This window comes from Sceloporus occidentalis, unplaced genomic scaffold (genome assembly GCF_023333645.1).
Source record: "Sceloporus occidentalis isolate IW3139 unplaced genomic scaffold, rSceOcc1.0.p SCAF_20, whole genome shotgun sequence".
NCBI classification, from domain to species: Eukaryota; Metazoa; Chordata; class Lepidosauria; order Squamata; family Phrynosomatidae; genus Sceloporus; species Sceloporus occidentalis.
Genome location: NW_028317000.1, coordinates 8041866 through 8061840, shown reverse-complemented (window position 1 = coordinate 8061840; position 19975 = coordinate 8041866). Strand labels below are relative to the sequence as shown.

Here is a 19975-nt window from a genome sequence, read left to right as displayed (position 1 = left end):
TCCTCCGCTCCCATTGGCTGCCTATTCCTGAGGGGCGTGGCCTCCCTCTGCACGTGGCGCATTATCATAATCATTTAAAAGGTGAATGATATTATTATTATTATTATTAATTATTATTATTATTATTATTATTATTATTATTATTCAGAAAACATTTAAGTGCAAGGCTACCCAAAACTGGTGGAGTTCTGCTCTGGGTTCCCAGAAGAAATAAAAGGAGGCTCCCAGAAGGTCATTCATTGCTTCAGACAGCAACTCTTTCCCAGTGTCCCTCTCTCCATCCTCCATTGATGCCAATGCTGCAAAAAGCCTTACAGCTGGACAGAGGAGGAGGAGGAAAGAAATGGCCCTTGGCTTTCCCAGTGTCCCTCTCTTCATCCTCCTCTGATGCCAATGCTGCTAGAAAGCCTTAAAACTGGACAGAGAAGGAGAAAAGAAATGGCCCTTGGTTTTGCCAAGTGAGGGATGCCTCTGCGGTTGGCACTTCCATGGGCAGAAAGGGGTCTCTGGGACTCAGGTTCCCTAGGAAGGCTGCAAAGTGGGCAAAGGGGCTCCAGAGGCCATCATCTCTCCCGATGGATTGATTTACTTGATTGATTGATTGATTGATTGGCATTGGAGAAGAGAGCTTGGGAAAGTCCCTTCCAGAGGGGTTGGGGGCCATTCAGGACACACTGGAGAGGAGGCCTACTGAATGTAGTGGCACTAAATCAATGCCCTGTAAAGTCCATAAAGATAAGTATAAGCAGGTAACAAGTATTCATTCATTTATGTATTTAATATCCTGTCATTTCCACCAGAACCAGCATTCAATTCAAGGTGGCTTACACAATTAAGACAAATGCAGATATTCTTTTTTAAAAAACAAACCACATAGAGATAAAAGTATACAAAATGGAATTGTTAAAATGTAATTCGGCTGTCTGTAAAACTGTAAACCGTTTTAAAATAACCATTAAAAAGACAGGAAATGAAAAACAGTACAATGCACTATTAAAAGCCCTTTCCGAATGAAATTAGGATAATTAAAAAACAAACAAACTCCCAAAACTCTTTCACCAGCCAAAGGAAGAACAAGTGAACGATCCTGGAACACAAAAAAGGTCTTCACCTGCCTATATAGCCTCTCCCAAGAAAGGTGTTCCAAAGCCTGGGAGCAGCCAAGGCCCTCTCTCTCCCATGTCCCCACCAGTTCTGCCTGTGAAGGTGAAAAAGAGAAGGCCCTGGATGGTACCAGCCCAAAGGAATACACTTTGCCTGGTGCCCCCAAAAGATACCATTCTTATGGGAAAATTTCTTGGCCGTGATACAACCACTGGACTAGAAGGTGCCCTGGGCACTGGAGCTGGCTTAAACTGTTGCTTTCTTTGAGGGCTAGCTAGGAACAAAAGGTTCTTGCCTCTCTCTCCAAGGCTGCTTCCACACTGCGGAATTAATGCAGTTTGACGTTGCTTTAACTGTCATGGTTCCATCCTATGGAATCCTGGGATTTGTAGCTTGTTGTGATGCCAGAGCTCTGTGCCAGAGAAGGCTAAATAGCTCACAAAGCTACAAGTCCCCAAACTCCATAGCACTGATTTCCATAGCATTGAACCATTTATTGCTATTGTTTTTAAGTATGTTTTAATCGTAATTGGTTTAATTGTATTTTAAGGGGTGGGTGGGTGATAACTAGGGGTTATGTTATGGAAGGTATATTTTAATGCAAGCCGCCCCGATTGTGCAGAAGAGTGGAATAAAAATATATTATTATTATTATTATTATTATTATTATTATGGCAGTTAAAGTGATGTCAAACTGCATTAATTCTGTAGTGCAGATGCAGCCCAAGTCTTCATTCTTCCCCCAAACACCAGCATGGCAAAAGAATAAGAGGTGGACAAGTGCCAGCCATTCCCTTTTGCAGATTTTCCCTGCCTGCTTTCCATATTCCAGGCTTTCAATATCAGGATTGCAGGCATCCTTGCTTGAGGAGCGTGAGGACACTTTCCTTCCATTTAGGTTCTCCTCTGCCTTTAAAATTTTGTTGTAACCTTTGCAAACCTTGATGTACTCTCAAGCTTGCCAAGTCTTTCCATTTTACAATTGAATAGTGCTATTTTGGCCATGTAAAATAATAAGTACCCAAGAATGAGTTTACTATTATAGGGTATAGAATATTTTAAGTGATGGGAAAGAGAATGAACAGAGAAGCCTGAGAAAGGAATTCCTATGACAGGAAAAATAGAACGGAGTGTTATCATACAGAGAACCCATACTATATATAGAGGACAGACCAAAGTATTCCTTCTGATATCTTATTTTTAACATCTCTTTCTGTACATGTGATGGAGTCATATCCCCCACCTGGTATGCTGTTGCCACATTTCCATCACAGACACCCAGAGATCACTGCAAAGATTTTAATACTGTTTAAAAGATTACAAAAGGAAAATGAGAGCTGGAAGCTCTTGCTGAAGGATCATCATCTTGGACTTTGCAGAGGTTTATTTTGAAGTGTGTGGGAGAAGGGGCAGGGACACCCCACTTTGCAACGGGGATCAGGACAAGCCTGAACTCTTCCTATGAATAATGTAGGCCAGAGTCACATCGTAGTGTATGCAAACCTTCTTCCAAGGCATGCTTAGGAAACAGAAGGTCCATATTCAGGAGCAACCTGAAAACTCCAGGCGTTTGGGGCTAACCAGTGCATTCTGGTGCCTCTGTGGCTGAATCTCTCCAACTAATCCCCATCCCCCCAACCCCGAAAGAAATCCCTATTTTCAGATCCCCTCACAGTGAATCCCAACCTCTTTCATGAGACCCTTGGTCCCAATGTATCAGTATTCCTCAGCTGAAGGAGCAAAGAGAAGAGAAGGAAGAGAGAGGAGGTCCCAGCCTCCTATCCTTGCCTGCCATCAGCTGTCTCTGGAGTCCAGCCCGAAACAGCAAGAAAACCGAAGCCCTTTGGAGTGAAGGGGAGGGAGAAGAGAAAGTGGCCCAGCCAGCCAGGCCTCTGCTGTGGCACAGTAGGAGCAGGCCGCTTCCGGTCACAGAGCGGGCACCAACTAGGCCATGGAACATTTGCTGTGGCTCTTCTGCGATCCTTTCAGTTCCACGGGCCCCTTGGCATGCTGAGCCTGGAAAAGAGAGAGAGGCGGTGAAGGAAGAAATGAAGGATCAGAGAGAAGGGCATGGACACATAAATAAAGTTCTTGTCGCACTCAGAGGGGCTCCATCTCAGCTCTACAGAGAATATGACCAGTCCTGACATTAGGCAGCAGAAGGCAGGACATGCCAAGGGGCAACTCACCCACCCCAAAATAGAGCTTGGACACATATTTCATAGAATCATAGTGTTGGAAGAGACCACAAGAGCCATCCAATCCAACCCCATTCTGCTATGCAGGAATTCTCAGTCAAAGCATCCCCAGCCACTGCTTAAAGACCTCCAAGGAAAGAGACTCCACTACAGTCCGAGGGAATGTCTTCCACCATCGGACAGCCCTTACTTTCAGGAAGTTCCTCCTAATGTTTAGGTGGAATCCCTTTTCCTGTAGCTTGCATCCATTGTTCCGGGTCCTATTCTCTGGAGCAGCAGAAAACAAGCTTGCTCCCTCCACAATATGACACCCCTTCAAATATTTAAACAGGGCTATCATATCACCTCTTAACCTTTTCTTCTCCAGGCTAAACAACCTAAACTAGCCATTACTCTCATATGTGGGTGAGGTAGAGTAACTAATATTGAAATATGTATCCATTGCCAGTCATTCATTTCTGTACATGGAGCAGCGATGGGACAAGAGTCTAATTTTCTCCTTTGTTTCAGGCAGCAAAAATGTCTTGGGCTGTTCTCAGCCGAGACGGAAGGCACTGTACTTAATCAGGGATTGCATCTCCAGCCCTAGACAATTTGAGTATTTGAAAAAGGGGAGAAAGATTGGCCTCTCTCATCCATGTCTTTTCTCTTTATGCCATGTATTAATACTTGTATTAAATCTCCAACTTCAATCTGTTTCCACTTCAGAAGGGATGCACCGCAGCTGGATTTCTCCTCTTCCTTTTGCCTTTGTCCTTCTCCTCTAGTTCAGCTAAATTAATCCTGGGTTGTCATAAGGGCTATCTCAATACCCCATCCACCCCCAAAACTGTGCTCACCGATTTTTTGCTTGATTTCAGAAGGATGTCCCGGGCCAAAGTGTTGAAAGCCTGAGAATGAGGGAAGGGGAGAAAGAAAGGTTAGGATAAAGGAGTGCCATCCCTTCTATTGCATCCTTGTATAACAGGAATCAATAAATTGTAGTTTGTAGGCTGCGTGTGTTCCCCAGAACCCCTTCAATTAAAGATAAATTGCATTTATTAAAATGCAAAATCACTCAGAAAGCCCTCCTTATGAAACACGTAAGAACAATCCCACTCTCTGCTACAAGTACCAGGAACCTCATAATGCCTGGACTATAACTTCCACAGTCCCCAGACAGCATAGAATCTTAGAGTTGAAAGAGACCGCAAGGGCCATCCAGTCCAACGCCCTGCCATGCAAGAAATCTAAATCAAAGCATCCCCAACAGATGGCCATCCAGCCTCTGGCCAGGCTAGCTAGACAATCCTAGGCGCTGTAGACCCCAAAAGGAGCATTTCCAAGCTCTGTTGTTCTGTGCGGGTGACATAAATCAGTGCCATAATATGCTCAATTCCTTCCCCTGTCCATATGAACCTGTGGACATGATGCTCAGTCCATCAGATGTGAGCAGATTCTTCCTTTTTCCTTTGGCTCCAAGACTCCATACAAAGGGCAGCTGCAAGACTACAGGGACGGTCCCTCCTTTCCCCTTCGCCCACCTCACCTGGCACGCACACACACTTCTCACCTCCTCTACATTCACGCTGGATTTGGCACTCGTCTCAAAGAATCGGATACCATGCTCCTTGGACAGCTGTCGAGAGAGGAAGCAGACATTTTAGATCTCTTCTCACAAGAGCTTCAAAGGCTACCCCTTTGTTTTGTGGCACATTTCAAAACACTGGTTAATGACATACAAACCCTAAACCCTAAATTACATGGGACCAGGCTATCTGAAAGATTCTCTTCTCTCATACAAACTTGCCCAGGCTTTGAGATCTTTAGGTTTCCTCACCCACAGAGGCACCTTTGTTGGGGATAAGAGAGGAAGGGCCTTTTTGGTGATTGCTTCTTTGGAGATGGAAGCCCCCCTTCCCTGATGTCCTTTGGGAGAGCAGTCAAAAACCTTTTTATTCAGGCAGGCTTGTTCCACGTATTCTGGGTTGTTGTTAAGGTTTCTAGATCTCAGGATCTCATAAAATCATAGATCATAGAGTTGGAAGAGACCCAAAGGGCCATCTAGTCCAACCCCATTCTGCCATGCACGAACCCTCAATCAAAGCATCCCCAACAGATGGCCATCCAGCCTCTATTTAAAGACCTTCAAAGAAGGAGACTCCACTACAGTCCCAGGAAGGAGTGTGCTCCGCTGTTGAACAGCCCTTACTGTCAGGAAGTTCCTCCTAATGTTGAGGTGGAACATTAACCTCTCTCCTTCAGTCCTCAAGGCAAGGGGGAAGAGCCTCAGAGCAAGAGCACTGCCTAGAAATGTGCCTGTGTGTCTCTTCTTCATTCATTGGATTTTGGGGGTATTATTTCATAGAATCATAGAATCGTATTTGATTAAGCATCAACTACAGATGCACAGTTGGTTTAGCATCAACTACAGATTCAAATAATACCATTCAAATAATAACAACATCATCAGGGAACGCTCCCATCCCTAAACTTCAGTTTGGCCCAGAAATCAGAGGGTTTGAGGTTAGTCGGACCAGGTAACTCTTGTGATAGGCGGAGAGGGGATGCATAGAATTTCTTTTTTCTGATATGTTTTAAATCATATTCTTAATCTGGATTTATTTTGTTTTCATATTTTAGCTGCTTTGAGTGCCAATTCCAGGACAGCATTTAAATGTAATAGATAAATAATAAGTGAGCAGGCAGAGACCAGCAAGAACAAGACCTGGCCTTCCTACTCCAACCTTGTGGTGCCCAGCATCACATCTCACCCTCAAGATGTCCCCATAGCACAAAAGTGTGCAAACTAAATGGATCAACAATGGCTATGCAGGCTAGTTAATTCTGGGAGTTGTGGTCTTTTGTTCTGTTTTTAAAGCAGTTTTTCCAAGCCACTTGATGGAGACTGCAAATCACAAGTAGGCTCATAAGGGAGGAGAGCAGATGTTATCCTGTCTCTGAGCTATTTAGATCTTTCAGAGTTGGCTCACTATATTTTGCAGCCAGAGGCAAAGAACAAGATGGTACACATGCTCGCACACGCATGCACACACACTTTGCTCCCTGTACAGAAAGGTAGATGTTCAGATATCCTGGCTCTGAGCTATTTAGACCTTTCAGGGTTGAGCCAACACAGTTTGCCACCTAGGCAAAATACAAGATGGGCACACACACAGGTACAGAAGCTAAGCAAACTGGTAGTTTCAACTTACAACACTAGTAAAGGAAAAAAGTCTACCGGAAACACCAAATGGAGGCAGTCCATTATAGGACAGGCTGTATAATATACATGGAGATGTTATCCAAGAGAAGGAGGTAGCAAAAGAAGGAGGATCAAGAGGAATAGCCAGGGATTGGCACCATTGCTTCTCAGCATCTGACACCATGAGGCAGCTTCCTCACTTTGCCTAATGGTAGGGCAGCTCTAAGACTTTCTAGATCAGGGTCTTTAATACCTTGAATTGAACTCAGAATGACACTTGCAGCCAGTATAGTTAGTACAATACCCGTGTTATATGATCTCTAACTAGCAGTAGTTTCCCAACAAGTTTCAAGAGCAGATTATACAGTCTAAGAGCAAGAGGCCATAGCAGTTAAAGTGATGTCAAACCGAATTGTTTCTGCAGTGCAGATGCAGCTAGAGAGAAAGAGAGAGACTGAGAACAGATTTTCCTGTCTGGAAATTGAGACAGAAATCTTAATTTAAAGGGGTTGTTCCCAGATCAAGACCCATGACAACTGGAGATATAGGGTCAGGCCCTGAGAGCTGGCAACCCTAGTCACAGCCCATATTTTTAGCCTGACGCATCCCCGCCACACCTGATACCTTCTCTGCACGATCCCGGGGCACCTTGCGCTTGCTCTCCATGTCACACTTGTTTCCAAGCAGGAGCCGCTCCACGCCAGCAGAAGCATTCTGTGGAAAAGGAGAGGCAGTGTTGTGTAGCAGTCTGAGTGCTGGTCTGGGGTTTGAAAGATACAGATTCAAGTTCATACTGAGCTATGAAACTCAGTGGGTGCCCTTGGGCAAATTGCTTTCTCTACTTCAGCTATTTCACAGCTTTGTGAGGATAAAATTAGGGAGGAGGAAAGCCTGTGTTGAGCTCACTGGAGGAAAGACTAATAGAAATGTAACAAACAGCACAATAAATAAAATCAGGGGAACATGTGGTATGAAGAACCTGTCATAGTGGTTGGTCTCATCATTCTGTGTTACATAGCATCTGGCCACCATGTTCCAAGCTTGATCTGCCACTTTGTTCCCCATCCTTCCCTGATCTATATTACATCCCCTGTGAAGGGGATATAGACCAGGCTAGGAATTGTGCAGCCCTGCAAACATTATTGTACTGAAACTCTCAGCAGCTCAGGTAATGAATGCTGGGGCTTGCAGTCCCGCAATATCTGGAGGTGAAGTCGAAGGCTTTCATGGTCGGCATCCATAGTTTTTTGTGGGTTTTTTGGGCTGTGTGGCCATGTTCTAGAAGAGTTTCTTTCCAGGGCCACATTGTGTGTGTGTGTGTGTGTGTGTGTGTGTGTGTGTGTGTGTGTACCCACTCTCTCCCATTCCAGTATTCTCTGAAGATGCCAGCCACGGATGCTGGTGAAACGTCAGGAAGAAACTCTTCTAGAACATGGCCACGAAGCCCGAAAAACCCACAAAAAACTAATATCTGGAGGGTCACACACAGTTCTCGCTCTTCAAATAAGGCCATACAGGAACTTATTCCTAAGTATCAACAATAAAAGAAGAGACCCCCCCCTCAAAATGACAAATTCATAAAAATAACTAAGTAACACTAGTAGGAAGTTATGGGACATTGTGGCAAAACAAAATGAAAACAATGTTTACAGCAAGCGCAAAAAACAAGTTATAATGAACAATTATACGGTTATATGATAAAAGGCTATGCCAAAATGTCAACATACACAGAGCACTTCCAAAACACGTAACACAGCAAGAGAAGTCACAATGGATAAAATCTGATGCCTGTGCTTGACATGTGTTTACGTTTTTGGGTATTTTAACATGTATTATAATGTTTTGGGGGTTTTTTTGTGTTGGTTGTAGATATTATTTTTATTTTTTGTTGCCACTGCATTATGTTACTTCCTCCTATTGTTCTTAGGTTGTGCTTTAAGGACGCTTGGTTTAAAAATGGCTGCTTTCTTATCAGTTAATAATAATAATAATAATAATAAGTTTTATTTATAGACCACTATTCCGCAATGATCATAGCGGTGTACAGTAAAAATTGCAATACAATACAAAAAATTGCAAGGCCTCTCTCCCCCTCAAGATGGTGGTCGGGAGGAGAGCTCTTAGTCTTTCCAGGCCAGGCCTCGTCTCTCCCCCTCAAGATGGTGGTCGGGGGGAGGGCTCTTAGTCTTTTCTAGTTGGTAAGAATGACATTCTGCCCTGCTGAATTTGTGTTAAAGCAGTGTGGTGTAGTGGTTTGAGCATAGGACTAGGACCTTGGAAATCAGGGTTGAGTTCCCTGTTGAGCTATGGAAACCAGTTGGGTGACCTGAGTAGTTATACCCTCTCAGCTCCAGAAAACCCCACCTTAGGGTTGCCATAAGTCTGAAACTACTTGAAGCCACACAACAAAGAGGCCTGTGGCCTCACAAGAATGGAGACATATTGGATTGCAAAAGAAGAGTCCCTGTTGATATGCAAATGGACTTTACATTTCCTGGACTTTGCCCAGTTGCAGCATGGCCAGAGGTACCCTCCTCACACCATCTTCACTAAGGACAGAAACAACAAAATGCCAGCATCTTACTACCATCTCTAATTTTTCTCTCCTGTCTGGTATGTAACATCTTGCCTGATGAAGAAGCCAGTGGAGCTTCAAAAGCTTGCAACAAGTATATGGTGCACTTCAGTTGGCCAATAAAGGTATCACTGTTTGGTGGATTTTGGTTTGAACAACAACAACAAAATTTTCTTGGCCTCATCCCACCTATCTAGAATGCAGCACCCAAGGCCTTTCTCTGATTCGGCGTAGCTAATTAATTAATTAACTTAGTTAATTAAGTCCCCCACCCAACCCCACTTTATTATTTTTCTTATTAAAATTTATTGAATATTAAAAACATACACTCTAAGTATAAAACCTTACGTTCAATCGTCTCCTCTACATCAAATGTACATTAAATAGGCTTCTCCACATATATTTGTAAAGAGGGTACAGCAAAAAGATAGAACTATAAGATAGTATACATAAATACATCCATATATATGCACCTATACAGTTACACCTATACACCTACCGTATGTTTTCATATATATTCATATATATATATATATTTAACTGCATACTTCCCTATTTATACTACCGTAAATACTTGACTATAAGTTGACCTCATGTATAAGTTGAGGGTGGGTTTTGGGGCCAAAGTTATGGATTTTGATATGACCCATGGATAAGTCGAGGGTAAAATTTAGGGGCATTTATCAAAGGATCTAAAGGACGAGGCAAGGAAAACAATGCCAAAGAAGTTACAAAATTCCAGCAGGCATAACTGTTTGTGCTCATACTAAAGGCAGGTTAGATGAGAGAACAGAGGCAGGTCAGCGCTTCCAGGACAGATTACAGACATCCCTCCATATTTGCGGCTTTGATTATTCATGGATTTGATTTATGTTTTTATGTTTTCTCTAGGAATATCTACGTTCTCCTGTGCAACTCTATGGTCAACTTTAACTAAAAGTTGCACTGAAAGACCTAGAGATTCCTAGAGAGAACACTCTACTAGGCCTTTGTAGCTCCTCCAGCACACTTCTATGGTCAGTGTCTGTCGGACGTTGACCACAGAGTTGCGCCAGAGGACCTAGAGATTCCTAGAGGTGTCCTCTCAAGTAAAAACATGGTGTTTTTGTTATTTGCGGTTTTCCCATAATCACAGGGGTCTTCTGCTTCTAACCCTAGCGGATATGGAGGGACAAGTGTACACTCTTGCCTTTCACCAGGGAATAGCCCTAATTTTTATAAGAGTTAAAGTACAGTAATTATATTGACCTGTGGATAAGTCGACTCAAGTTTTTTGGGTCAATTTTTTGACTAAAATTTCTAGACGTATACATGAGTATATACAGTAATAGGAACAAGTAGATATACCAACAAAAGAGGTCAGTTACTAATTCAACTCCACTTTAGAGAGAGAGAAGTATGTATGAGGAATGAGAGGACCAGCAGAGGCGCAGGGTACAAATTCTCTCCAACCTGCTTAGGGTGGAGGGCTACTTTCTTCCCTATCAGCTGCCTCATGACAGCTCTACTGCCCCCCTCATACACCAGCTCTGTGTATTCCCACAAGATTACCCCTTGCAGACTTGCCTCTTTGATGCTCTTCATCCAGTTCTGAATATTCTCAAAGGATTTCTCATCTGTGATGTCATATACAAGGATGATTCCCTAGGAAGGAATGTGAACACTGAGTGTGAGTTCGCTGCAACATGTCTCCTTTTAGAGAGCAACCCCAGTTTACTCTATTCCCCAGTGCTGTTGTCCCCATGGAAAATCCCATCAGCCTTGGCATCCTCAGGGCAGCTTCACAAATGGCAGAGCAGAAGTGGCATACCTATGATGGCGCTGAGTGTCACCAAGCCTGGAGTTCACTGGCTGCTGAGAAATGTCAGGCTTGTTTAGGATGCTAAGAGCAGCGCTGTGAAAAGCAATTCCTTAAGGACCACAATTTCCACAATCAAACTGGATGAGGGATCTTAGGCATAGCAGAGCTCCAAAGTAACTTGTCCCAAGTTCTGGTTAAATCATGCACAATGAAAGCAGAAACAAGAATATTTGGGAGTTTTGGGTTGCTTCCGTGGTTGTTATGGGCTGCCTGGTACCTCTGAAGTGTCTGCTTTCATTTAAATAAGATCAGTCCTTGTTGTTAAGAGAAAAGCTGGGAAAAGGTGGCATCAGAGAAGGCAGAAATGAGACCAGGCATGACACTTGGACATCAGAGGGCAAAGTTTCCATGTTCTGCTCTCCCCTCTTGCGCTAATAGCGGAATAAGCTATAGGAAGTGATCAAATACCCAGCTTGTGACAAAAAACAAAAACAAAAAACCACAAACCAGAGCCTGAAGGCTTCTCCTCATTTACCCTATTTTGACAAATACCAGCCAACTGGCAGACTCTTTCTTTGATGGCCTTAATGTTTTTACTGGTACATGTTGGCGCCCTTTAGCTGGGTAAGGAAGATCACGCTATTAACACCACAACTGAAGAATGGCATTCTAGCATGGCCAAGGATGTAGTTAGGAGAAGGAGGGGTTAGATCCTTACCATGGCACCCCGGTAGTATGCTGTAGTGATGGTCTTGAATCGCTCCTGGCCGGCTGTATCCCTGCAAGAAAAATAAGCCCATTATCAGGAGTGTGATCTAGAACACTACTTCCCATCAAAAAACATTTCATTCCTATTCCTATACATATTTTTGTTGATGAAGAGACAGAAGATGGATGCAATGTATTGATTTGAGCAGGGGTGGGAACTCCACCACTTGGGAACTACCACCAAGAAGGCTGTCTCCCAAGTCCTTGCCAAACACCCCTGTTGTTGTGGCAGGAGAGAGAGAAAGCCCTCCCCTGAAGACCATTAAAGTGGGGTAGCCTCATAGTGGTTTGAACACTGGATAATGTCTCCTGGAGACCAGGTTTTTAATCCCTGCTCGGCCATGGAAACCCACTGGATGATCTTGGGCAAGTCCCACTCTCTCAGCCTCAGAGGAAGACAAAGGCGTTCCTCATAAGGCATAGTTTCCAGACCCTTCACCATTTTAGTCACCCTCCTTTGGACATGCTCCAGTTTCTCAATGTCCTTTTTGAATTGTGATGCTCAGAACTGGACAAAGGGCCTCTGGCCAGAAAAAGAGCAGTCCAAGAGTGTGGAGGAAGCAAAGGCTACAGAATCAGTCTTGGGGCTACATGTGGCTCCTGGGTCACACTTCGCCTACCCCTGTTGTAAAGAAACCTGTAATGGCCTTGTGAATTCAGTAACTTTTCCATTTGCATTGGTTCCAGTTATGAATCCTAGAAGCACATACCAGACTTGCAGTTTGATCCTCTTGCCCTCAATTTCCACTGTCCGGATTTTGAAGTCAATTCCTGGATGTGGGGGAAGAAGGAGGTGGTGTTGGTTGCATGGTTACACCCTCTAACTCAGATTTAATGAATTCGGAATAAGTATCAAGACAGGTTCCACAGTCCACACATTGCACCTCCCACCTGAGCCAGAAACCAATGTTTCTTTCTTTCATAGAATCATAGAGTTGGAAGAAACCGCAAGGGCTATCCAGTCCAATCCCATTTTGCCATGCAGGAACTCACAATCAAAGCATCCTCGACAGATGGCCATCCAGCCTCTGTTTAAAGACCTCCAGGGAAGGAGACTCCACCACACTTTCATTCTTCCAAGCCCTATCAGGAAACTCTGGGGACAAACCAGGAAACCTTCTGCATAGAAAGGACATGCTCTATCACTGAGCTACCATTTCCTTCACAGTTTATATCGAGAAAGGTTAAACTTCCCAAATATATTAGGGAGTGTTTGAAGTGCATTTCCATTCCTGTGTTATTGAGGCTCCGTGGGACAAGTGGGTTGGAGTCATGTATGTGTATGTCACTGCAGGGCAGTTATTGTGGGCATCAAGTCCCATCAGCAGAGCCAAACAGTGTGGGATGATGGAGGTTGTAATTCAAGAACATCTCTAGGGCCAGACAGTGTTAAAAATACCTAAGAGCTGTAGTCCTATCCTTTTCTTTTTTGGAAGGTGTCTGTTCCTACCAGTTACTTTTGCCCTGGTTTCATTAATTGAAAATGGCCGAGTTTTAATCAGTAAGATAAATATACTCAACTCAACCATTAGGCAGAGTGAAGCCATCTTCATCAGGCAGCAGATGCAAGGAGATAGATGTGGGGCATTGCAGGACAGAGTTGTGAACATACCCTGACACCTCTTCAGCTAGTGTGCTCTCCACAGTGGACATGTACCCATGAGTTGTGGTTAAGCAAGATTCAACCACCATTTGAGTCCTGGGAAGGGGAAGGTGCGTCTCCCCAGATGTTGCTGGTCTGCAGCTCCCATCAGCTTTAGCTAGCAGAGCCACGGGCAAAAGATAATGAGAACTGCAATCCAACCACATCTGGAGAGGCATGCAATAGTAGCTGCCTATCTTCCACATAGACTCTGTTAAGAGCCAGCCTGGTATTATGGTCAGAGTGTCAGATCGTGGCTTGGAAAATCCAGGTTTGAATCCCATGAAATTCACTGGATGACCTTGGGCCAGTCACTCTCACTGCCAGCCTAGCCTATTTCACAGGGTTATTGTAAGGATAAATATGGGGGAAAGAGCCACATATATACCATCTTAGAATCATAGACTCATGGAGTTGGAAGATGCCCCCAAGGGCCATCCAGTCCAACCCCATTCTGCCATGCAAGAACTCTCTATCAAAGGATCTCTGAGAGATGGCCATCACCTAGTTGTTTCATTTCACTTGTGCATACTAAATAAAAAGTGTGTCAGAACATGTTGACCTGCTCTTCCTTTTTGCGGTGTACGAACCTATCCTTATTCTTTCTATGTTATTTCTGCCTCCAGTAGCCAATTTTCTCTTGAAGAACTCATGCCCAGGAGCACATCTACTTCATTAAGTGAAGTACACCTGTATACAAAATGCTTGACATGCTTGCTCTCTTTCCCCCATAAAAGCTAACCGAAAGGCAATGGATGATGGGTGCTGCAGTCCAATAACCTCTGGAGGGCAACAAGCGGCCCACCCCTGCTGCAGTCAAGATTTCTGTACATGAAATAGGGGAGGAGGTCATTTTTATCCTGGGACAACAATGTATCTTGGATCAATCCTGATGCTGAAACAGACTCTGAGGTCCGTGCCCTTTCCCAGATTTCTAACAGGTTTATCTTAAGTATGTCTCCCCACTCCAGTGAATGCCAGGGGGACTGGCAAGGGTGATGGAAGGACTGGGTGGACATGAATTGTGACACGCAGGATGGAAAGGGAGGGCTGAAAGTGTGGAAGATGACAGTGTCAGGGGAGAGGATTGAGGTAACCCTCCCCAAATCTTCAGAGGGGTCCCTACCCCAGGCATCTTCTCCCACAGGGCCTGCTCTTTCATAAAATCATAGAGTTGGAAGAGACCCCAAGGGCCACCCAGTCCAACCCCATTCTGCCATGCAGGAACTCTCAGTCAAAGCATCCCCAAGGGATGGCCATCCAGCCTCTGTTTGAAGACCTCCAAGGAGGGAGACTCCACTACACGCTGAGGGAACATCTTTCACTGTTGAACAGCTTTTACTGACAGGAAGTTCCTCCTAATGTTGGAATCTCTTTTCCTGGAGCTTGCATCCATTGCTCCGGGTCCTGTTCTCTGGAGCAGCAGAAAACAAGCTTGCTCCCTCCTCAATATGACATCCCTTCAAATATTTAAACAGGGCTATCATATCACTTCTTAACCTTCTCTTCTCCAGGCTAAACATCCCCAGTTCCCTAAGTCGTTCCTCATAGGGCTTCATGGTTTCCAGGCCCTTCACCATTTTAGTCGCCCTCCTTTGCACACGCTCCAGTTTCTCAATGTCCTTGTGGAGCCCAGAACTGGACACAGGATTATTCCAGGTGAGGCCTGACCAAAGCAGAATAGAGTGACAGGTGGGGCACTATTACTTCCCTTGATCTAGACACTATAACTTTATTGATGCAGCCTAGAATCATACTGGCCTTTTTAGCTGCCGCATCACACTGTTGACTCATGTTCAACTTGTGGTCTACTTGGACACCTAGATCCCTTTCACACATATAAGTCTCGTTCAGCCAGGTGCCCCCCCCCCCCAATCCTATATCTGTTCATTTTATTTTTCCTCCCTAAGTGCAGTACCTTACATTTCTCCATGTTGAAATTCATTTTGTTAGCTTTGGTCCAGCTTTCTAGTTTATTCAGGTCATTCTGGATTTTGATCCTGTCCTCTGGAGTATTAGCTATTCCCCCTAATTTGGTGTCATCTGCTAATTTGATAAGTATGCCCCCAATTCTGTCATCCAAGTCATTGATAAAGATGTTGAATAGCACTGGGCCCAGGACAGAGCCCTGTGGGACCCCACTGGTCACTTCTCTCCAGGATGAAAAGGAGCCATTGGTGAGCACCCTTTGGGTTCAGCTGGACAACCAATTACAAATCCACATAACAGTTACCTTGTCTAGCCCACACTTTACAAGCTTTTTTGCAAGAATGTCATGGGAAACCTTGTCAAAGGCCTTACTGAAATCAAGATATACTATATCCACAGCATTCCCTTCTTACCAATGGTGCTGATATAAGTGCCACTGAAGTTGTCCTCAGCAAACCGGATTATCAGACAGGTTTTCCCTACACCGCTGTCTCCGATCAGCAACAGTTTGAAGAGGTGATCGTAGGACTTGGCCATATTCTCCTGGCAGATCCTGGCCGGATGTCTGTTCCTGAAAGCGTGGGAGGGAGGGTGGGTGGAAGAAAGGAAGAAAGAAACAGTTTAAAAAGAAAGAAGAAATCAAAGTTGGAGGAATGAAAAGTTGTGAGAGGTAGAACAGACTCCTCCTCCCACTCAATCCTTCCTTTTTTCTTCTTCTCCCTAGTCTTCCTCTTCCTCCTTCTTTACAGCTGTGGGAGTTCAGACCACTCCCAGAGCAAATCCTCTTTGCTGGAAAGCAGGACTGGAGGGGGGAAAATTCATTCCTCTTGGGCAGGGAGGAGTTAATGCAGCAGAGTTTGCCTCTCTTCAGTTGCAAGCTGACTCAGCCCTGGGAAGAATTTGGTATTCAATGGACAAGTCATGTGGAACTGGATGGAGCCTTTCATTGATTTGCAGGGAGATCTTCTCAGCAAAAGGGGGGAAAAGTATTTTTCCAAGTCTGAACTGACTTTGGAGAAGAGGAGAAAAGTGTGACATTGAGCACATGCAAAATACCTTAACTGCAAGGGTAACTATGCACACCCCATGCCAATGCAAACGCATCGGCCATGCAGAACCTGGAAAAGTAAAATGCTAAGAATACCTCTTGGCTGGAGGATTTGGGGATTACAGATCATATAAAGTTTATTTCTAAGTTTTGAAAGAAGTTATGAAAGTTTGGGAACGAAGGGCCTGAACAGACAGGCCAAAATAAAGCTGCTTTGGGTCACTTTGGAGGTATGCTATTTAGATGATGCATGTGTCCTAAGAGGCCGGAAGCCGCACCAAAGCTGCGCTCAAATCTTTAGGACTGGAACAAGAGTTTGGTGCAGCTTCTGACCTCTTAGGATGTCTGCATCATTTAAACAGCATAAGCGACCCAAAGCAGCTTTATTTTGGCCTGTCTGTACAGTCCCGAAGTTTCCAAGTTTTAATGTCTTGCTGGAGAGCTGAACTTGTAGGGCTTTGCTTCATCTGGCAACTTTAAAACTTATTGTTCCCAGGATCCCATAGCATCGAGTCAGGGCAATTAAAGTGGTATCAAAATGGGTTATTTTTGCAGTGTGGATGCAGCCACAGTAAGGATAGAGCATTCTCAGTATGTATAGAATGCTGACTAACTGCTGAGGGATGGAGAATGACATAGCTGTTGCAACATTTTGTTGCGGATCCCACTGATGTTCTCTAGATTTTAATAAGTTTCGCTGGGCAGTTAGATCCCAAACACACTGGAGAAATAATCCAGTTTGAGACCGCTTTAACTGCCCTGGCTCAGTGCTAGGGAAGCCTGGGAATTGTAGTTTATTGTGACACCAGAGCTCTCTGACAGAGAAGTCTCAATGTCTCACAAAACTATAGTTCCCAGAACTCAATAGCATTGAACCAGGGCAGTTCAAACAGTCCCAAACTGGATTACTTCTGCAGTGTGTCTTGGACCTTTGTAACATGTGGCCTGTTATTTGACTGCAAATCCCATCCATAATAAGCACTATAGCCAATGGTGAGAGATGCTGGGAGTTGCAGTGCACACTAACCTATTGGTTGCTCAGAGGTCTTCTGGATGATGACTGGCTGGTGTTTTTAGGGCTGTAATGAGCAGTCATTAGCAAATATTTTTATACTGTAGATTTTAAATATTTTAATCTGCGTTTGTTTTTGTATCTTTATTATGTATGTTTTACAGTGGCCTTTGGTCACAGGCAATAAACTGGCATCGTACATACTTACCTAGAGGAAGAATTCCCATTAAAATCAATAGAGCTTGCTTCTAAGTCACCATATCCAGGAGCGCAGCATCTATCTGTTAAGAAAAGAGTCAGCAGATGTGACAAGCTGTGCCAGGATCCTGTCAAAGCCACAGAGTACACAGAGGAGAAGGGAAGAAGCATTTACAGATAATGGGATGGAATCTCTATTTGCAGAAGTAATTTGCCATATATACTCAACTAGAAATCGATCTCATGTATAAATCGAGGGCAGAGTTTGGGGTCAGAGTTATGGATTTTGATATGACCCATGCATAAGTCAAGGGTAAAATTTAGGGGCATGGAACAGTGTGGTTCCCAACCTTCCTAATGCCATGACCCTTTAATACAGTTCCTCATGTTGTGGTGACCCAAACCCATGAAATTATTTTCGTTGCTACTTCATAACTGTAATTAAATAGGTGTTTTCCAATGGTCTTAGGTAACCCTCATGAAAGGCTCATTCGACCCCCAAAGGGGTCCCGACCCACAGGTTGGGAACCACTGATGCAGAGGGTGAAGCAAAGGAAAACAATGCAAAGAAATGGTGACTATGGCTGTATCCACACTGCAGAAATAATCCAGTTAGACACCACTTTAACCATCGTGGCTCAGTGTTGTGGAAATCTGGGAAGTGTAGTTTCATGAGACATTTAGCCTCCTCTATCAGTGAGCTCTGGTGCCATGACCAATGACAATCCCCAGAATTCCATAGCACTGAGCCATGGCAGTTAAAGCAGTATCAAACTCCATTATGTCTTCAGTGTATATTCAGCCTACGTTAGCAGCAATTATCGCCTTTAATGCAATAACTTTGCCCGATTTTAAGCCAGGGAAGCTGACAAACATATACAAATGGCTTATTCCTTCAAAACCCAATTCCTCTTGGCACGCCTTTGAGGGAAAACCGCGCCAAAGAGCTGCCACCGCCGCCATTTTCTCACCCAGACATTCAAAAGGGTCAGATGTGACGCTGTGGCAGAGAACAGAAGGGGTCAGTGCTTCTTTTAGGACAGAGTAGTAAACCCTTGCGTCTCGCCACTCTGCTCAGAAAAGGGGATTTTTCTTTTCTAAATCAGAGTTAAAGTACTTTTTGTACAAGTGTATTCATATTATTCTTAACAAAGTCTGGAAAACTTTGTAGAATTGGATACCAAACTGCAGTTTTGGGAGTCAATCAACATCCATAGTCAGTTCATACAGTCACTGTAGTGAACACCTTGGATCCATGCATGAATGGTCACCTTTAAGAATGTATTTATGCTACACAGATACAGATGTTAGGGAAACAATGCCAACCCAAAAAATGGGATGTAAATCAAATTTATAAATAAATAAATAAGTTGCCTCAGTCTGTTTCATGGATGAGGAAAGGAACCCAAATTTCTTTAGTCATGATCCAGCTTTCTGGTAAATACTCCATCCTGGGTTTGGTTGACAGGGCATGAGGCCTAAACTGTCCCAGTGTCCCCACCAGCTGGATACTGGATTCAGGTCCCAGTGTCCCCACCTCAAGTCCCAGTATCCCTACCACCTGGATACTGGATTCAGGCCCCAGTATCCCCACCTCAAGTCTCAGTATCCCTACCACCTGGATACTGGATTCAGGCCCCAGTATCCCCACCTCAAGTCCCAGTATCCCTACCACCTGGATACTGGATTCAGGCCCCAGTATCCCCACCTCAAGTCTCAGTATCTCTACCACCTGGATACTGGATTCAGGCCCCAGTATCCCCACCTCAAGTCCCAGTATCCCTACCACCTGGATACTGGATTCAGGTCCCAGTGTCCCCACCTCAAGTCCCAGTATCCCTACCACCTGGATACTGGATTCAGGCCCCAGTATCCCCACCTCAAGTCCCAGTATCCCTACCACCTGGATACTGGATTCAGGCCCCAGTATCCCCACCTCAAGTCCCAGTATCCCTACCACCTGGATACTGGATTCAGGCCCCAGTATCCCCACCTCAAGTCCCAGTATCCCTACCACCTGGATACTGGATTCAGGCCCCAGTATCCCCACCTCAAGTCTCAGTATCTCTACCACCTGGATACTGGATTCAGGCCCCAGTATCCCCACCTCAAGTCCCAGTATCCCTACCACCTGGATACTGGATTCAGGCCCCAGTATCCCCACCTCAAGTCTCAGTATCCCTACCACCTGGATACTGGATTCAGGCCCCAGTATCCCCACCTCAAGTCTCAGTATCCCTACCACCTGGATACTGGATTCAGGCCCCAGTATCCCCACCTCAAGTCTCAGTATCCCTACCACCTGGATACTGGATTCAGGCCCCAGTATCCCCACCTCAAGTCTCAGTATCCCTACCACCTGGATACTGGATTCAGGCCCCAGTATCCCCACCTCAAGTCCCAGTATCCCTACCACCTGGATACTGGATTCAGGCCCCAGTATCCCCACCTCAAGTCTCAGTATCTCTACCACCTGGATACTGGATTCAGGCCCCAGTATCCCCACCTCAAGTCCC

The 19975-nt window shown here is 44.6% G+C and overlaps 1 protein-coding gene across 1 annotated transcript; it reads right to left on the bottom strand.

The window, feature by feature from the left end:
- Window positions 1-759: 759 nt before the first annotated feature.
- Window positions 760-17538, bottom strand: RAB13 (RAB13, member RAS oncogene family). Its single transcript, XM_089483262.1, has 9 exons — window positions 17470-17538; window positions 15615-15772; window positions 12341-12401; window positions 11581-11641; window positions 10628-10705; window positions 7111-7200; window positions 4855-4920; window positions 4142-4192; window positions 760-3120 (listed from the first exon to the last, which is right to left on the bottom strand). The coding sequence occupies exons 2-9, from the start codon at window positions 15736-15738 to the stop codon at window positions 3049-3051; spliced, it is 603 nt and encodes a 200-aa protein (XP_089339388.1). The 5' UTR covers window positions 15739-15772; window positions 17470-17538; the 3' UTR covers window positions 760-3048.
- Window positions 17539-19975: the final 2437 nt, after the last annotated feature.

Coding starts and splice junctions, on each gene's coding strand:
- RAB13 (XM_089483262.1), bottom strand. CDS start 15,738: ATGGCCAAGTCCTACGATCACCTCTTCAAACTGTTGCTGATCGGAGAC. Junction 7,201..10,627: donor GGATGAAGAGCATCAAAGAG/GCAAGTCTGCAA, acceptor CCTTTTCCACAG/AATGCTTCTGCTGGCGTGGA. Junction 4,193..4,854: donor CCAGCGTGAATGTAGAGGAG/GTGAGAAGTGTG, acceptor CCTCATTCTCAG/GCTTTCAACACTTTGGCCCG.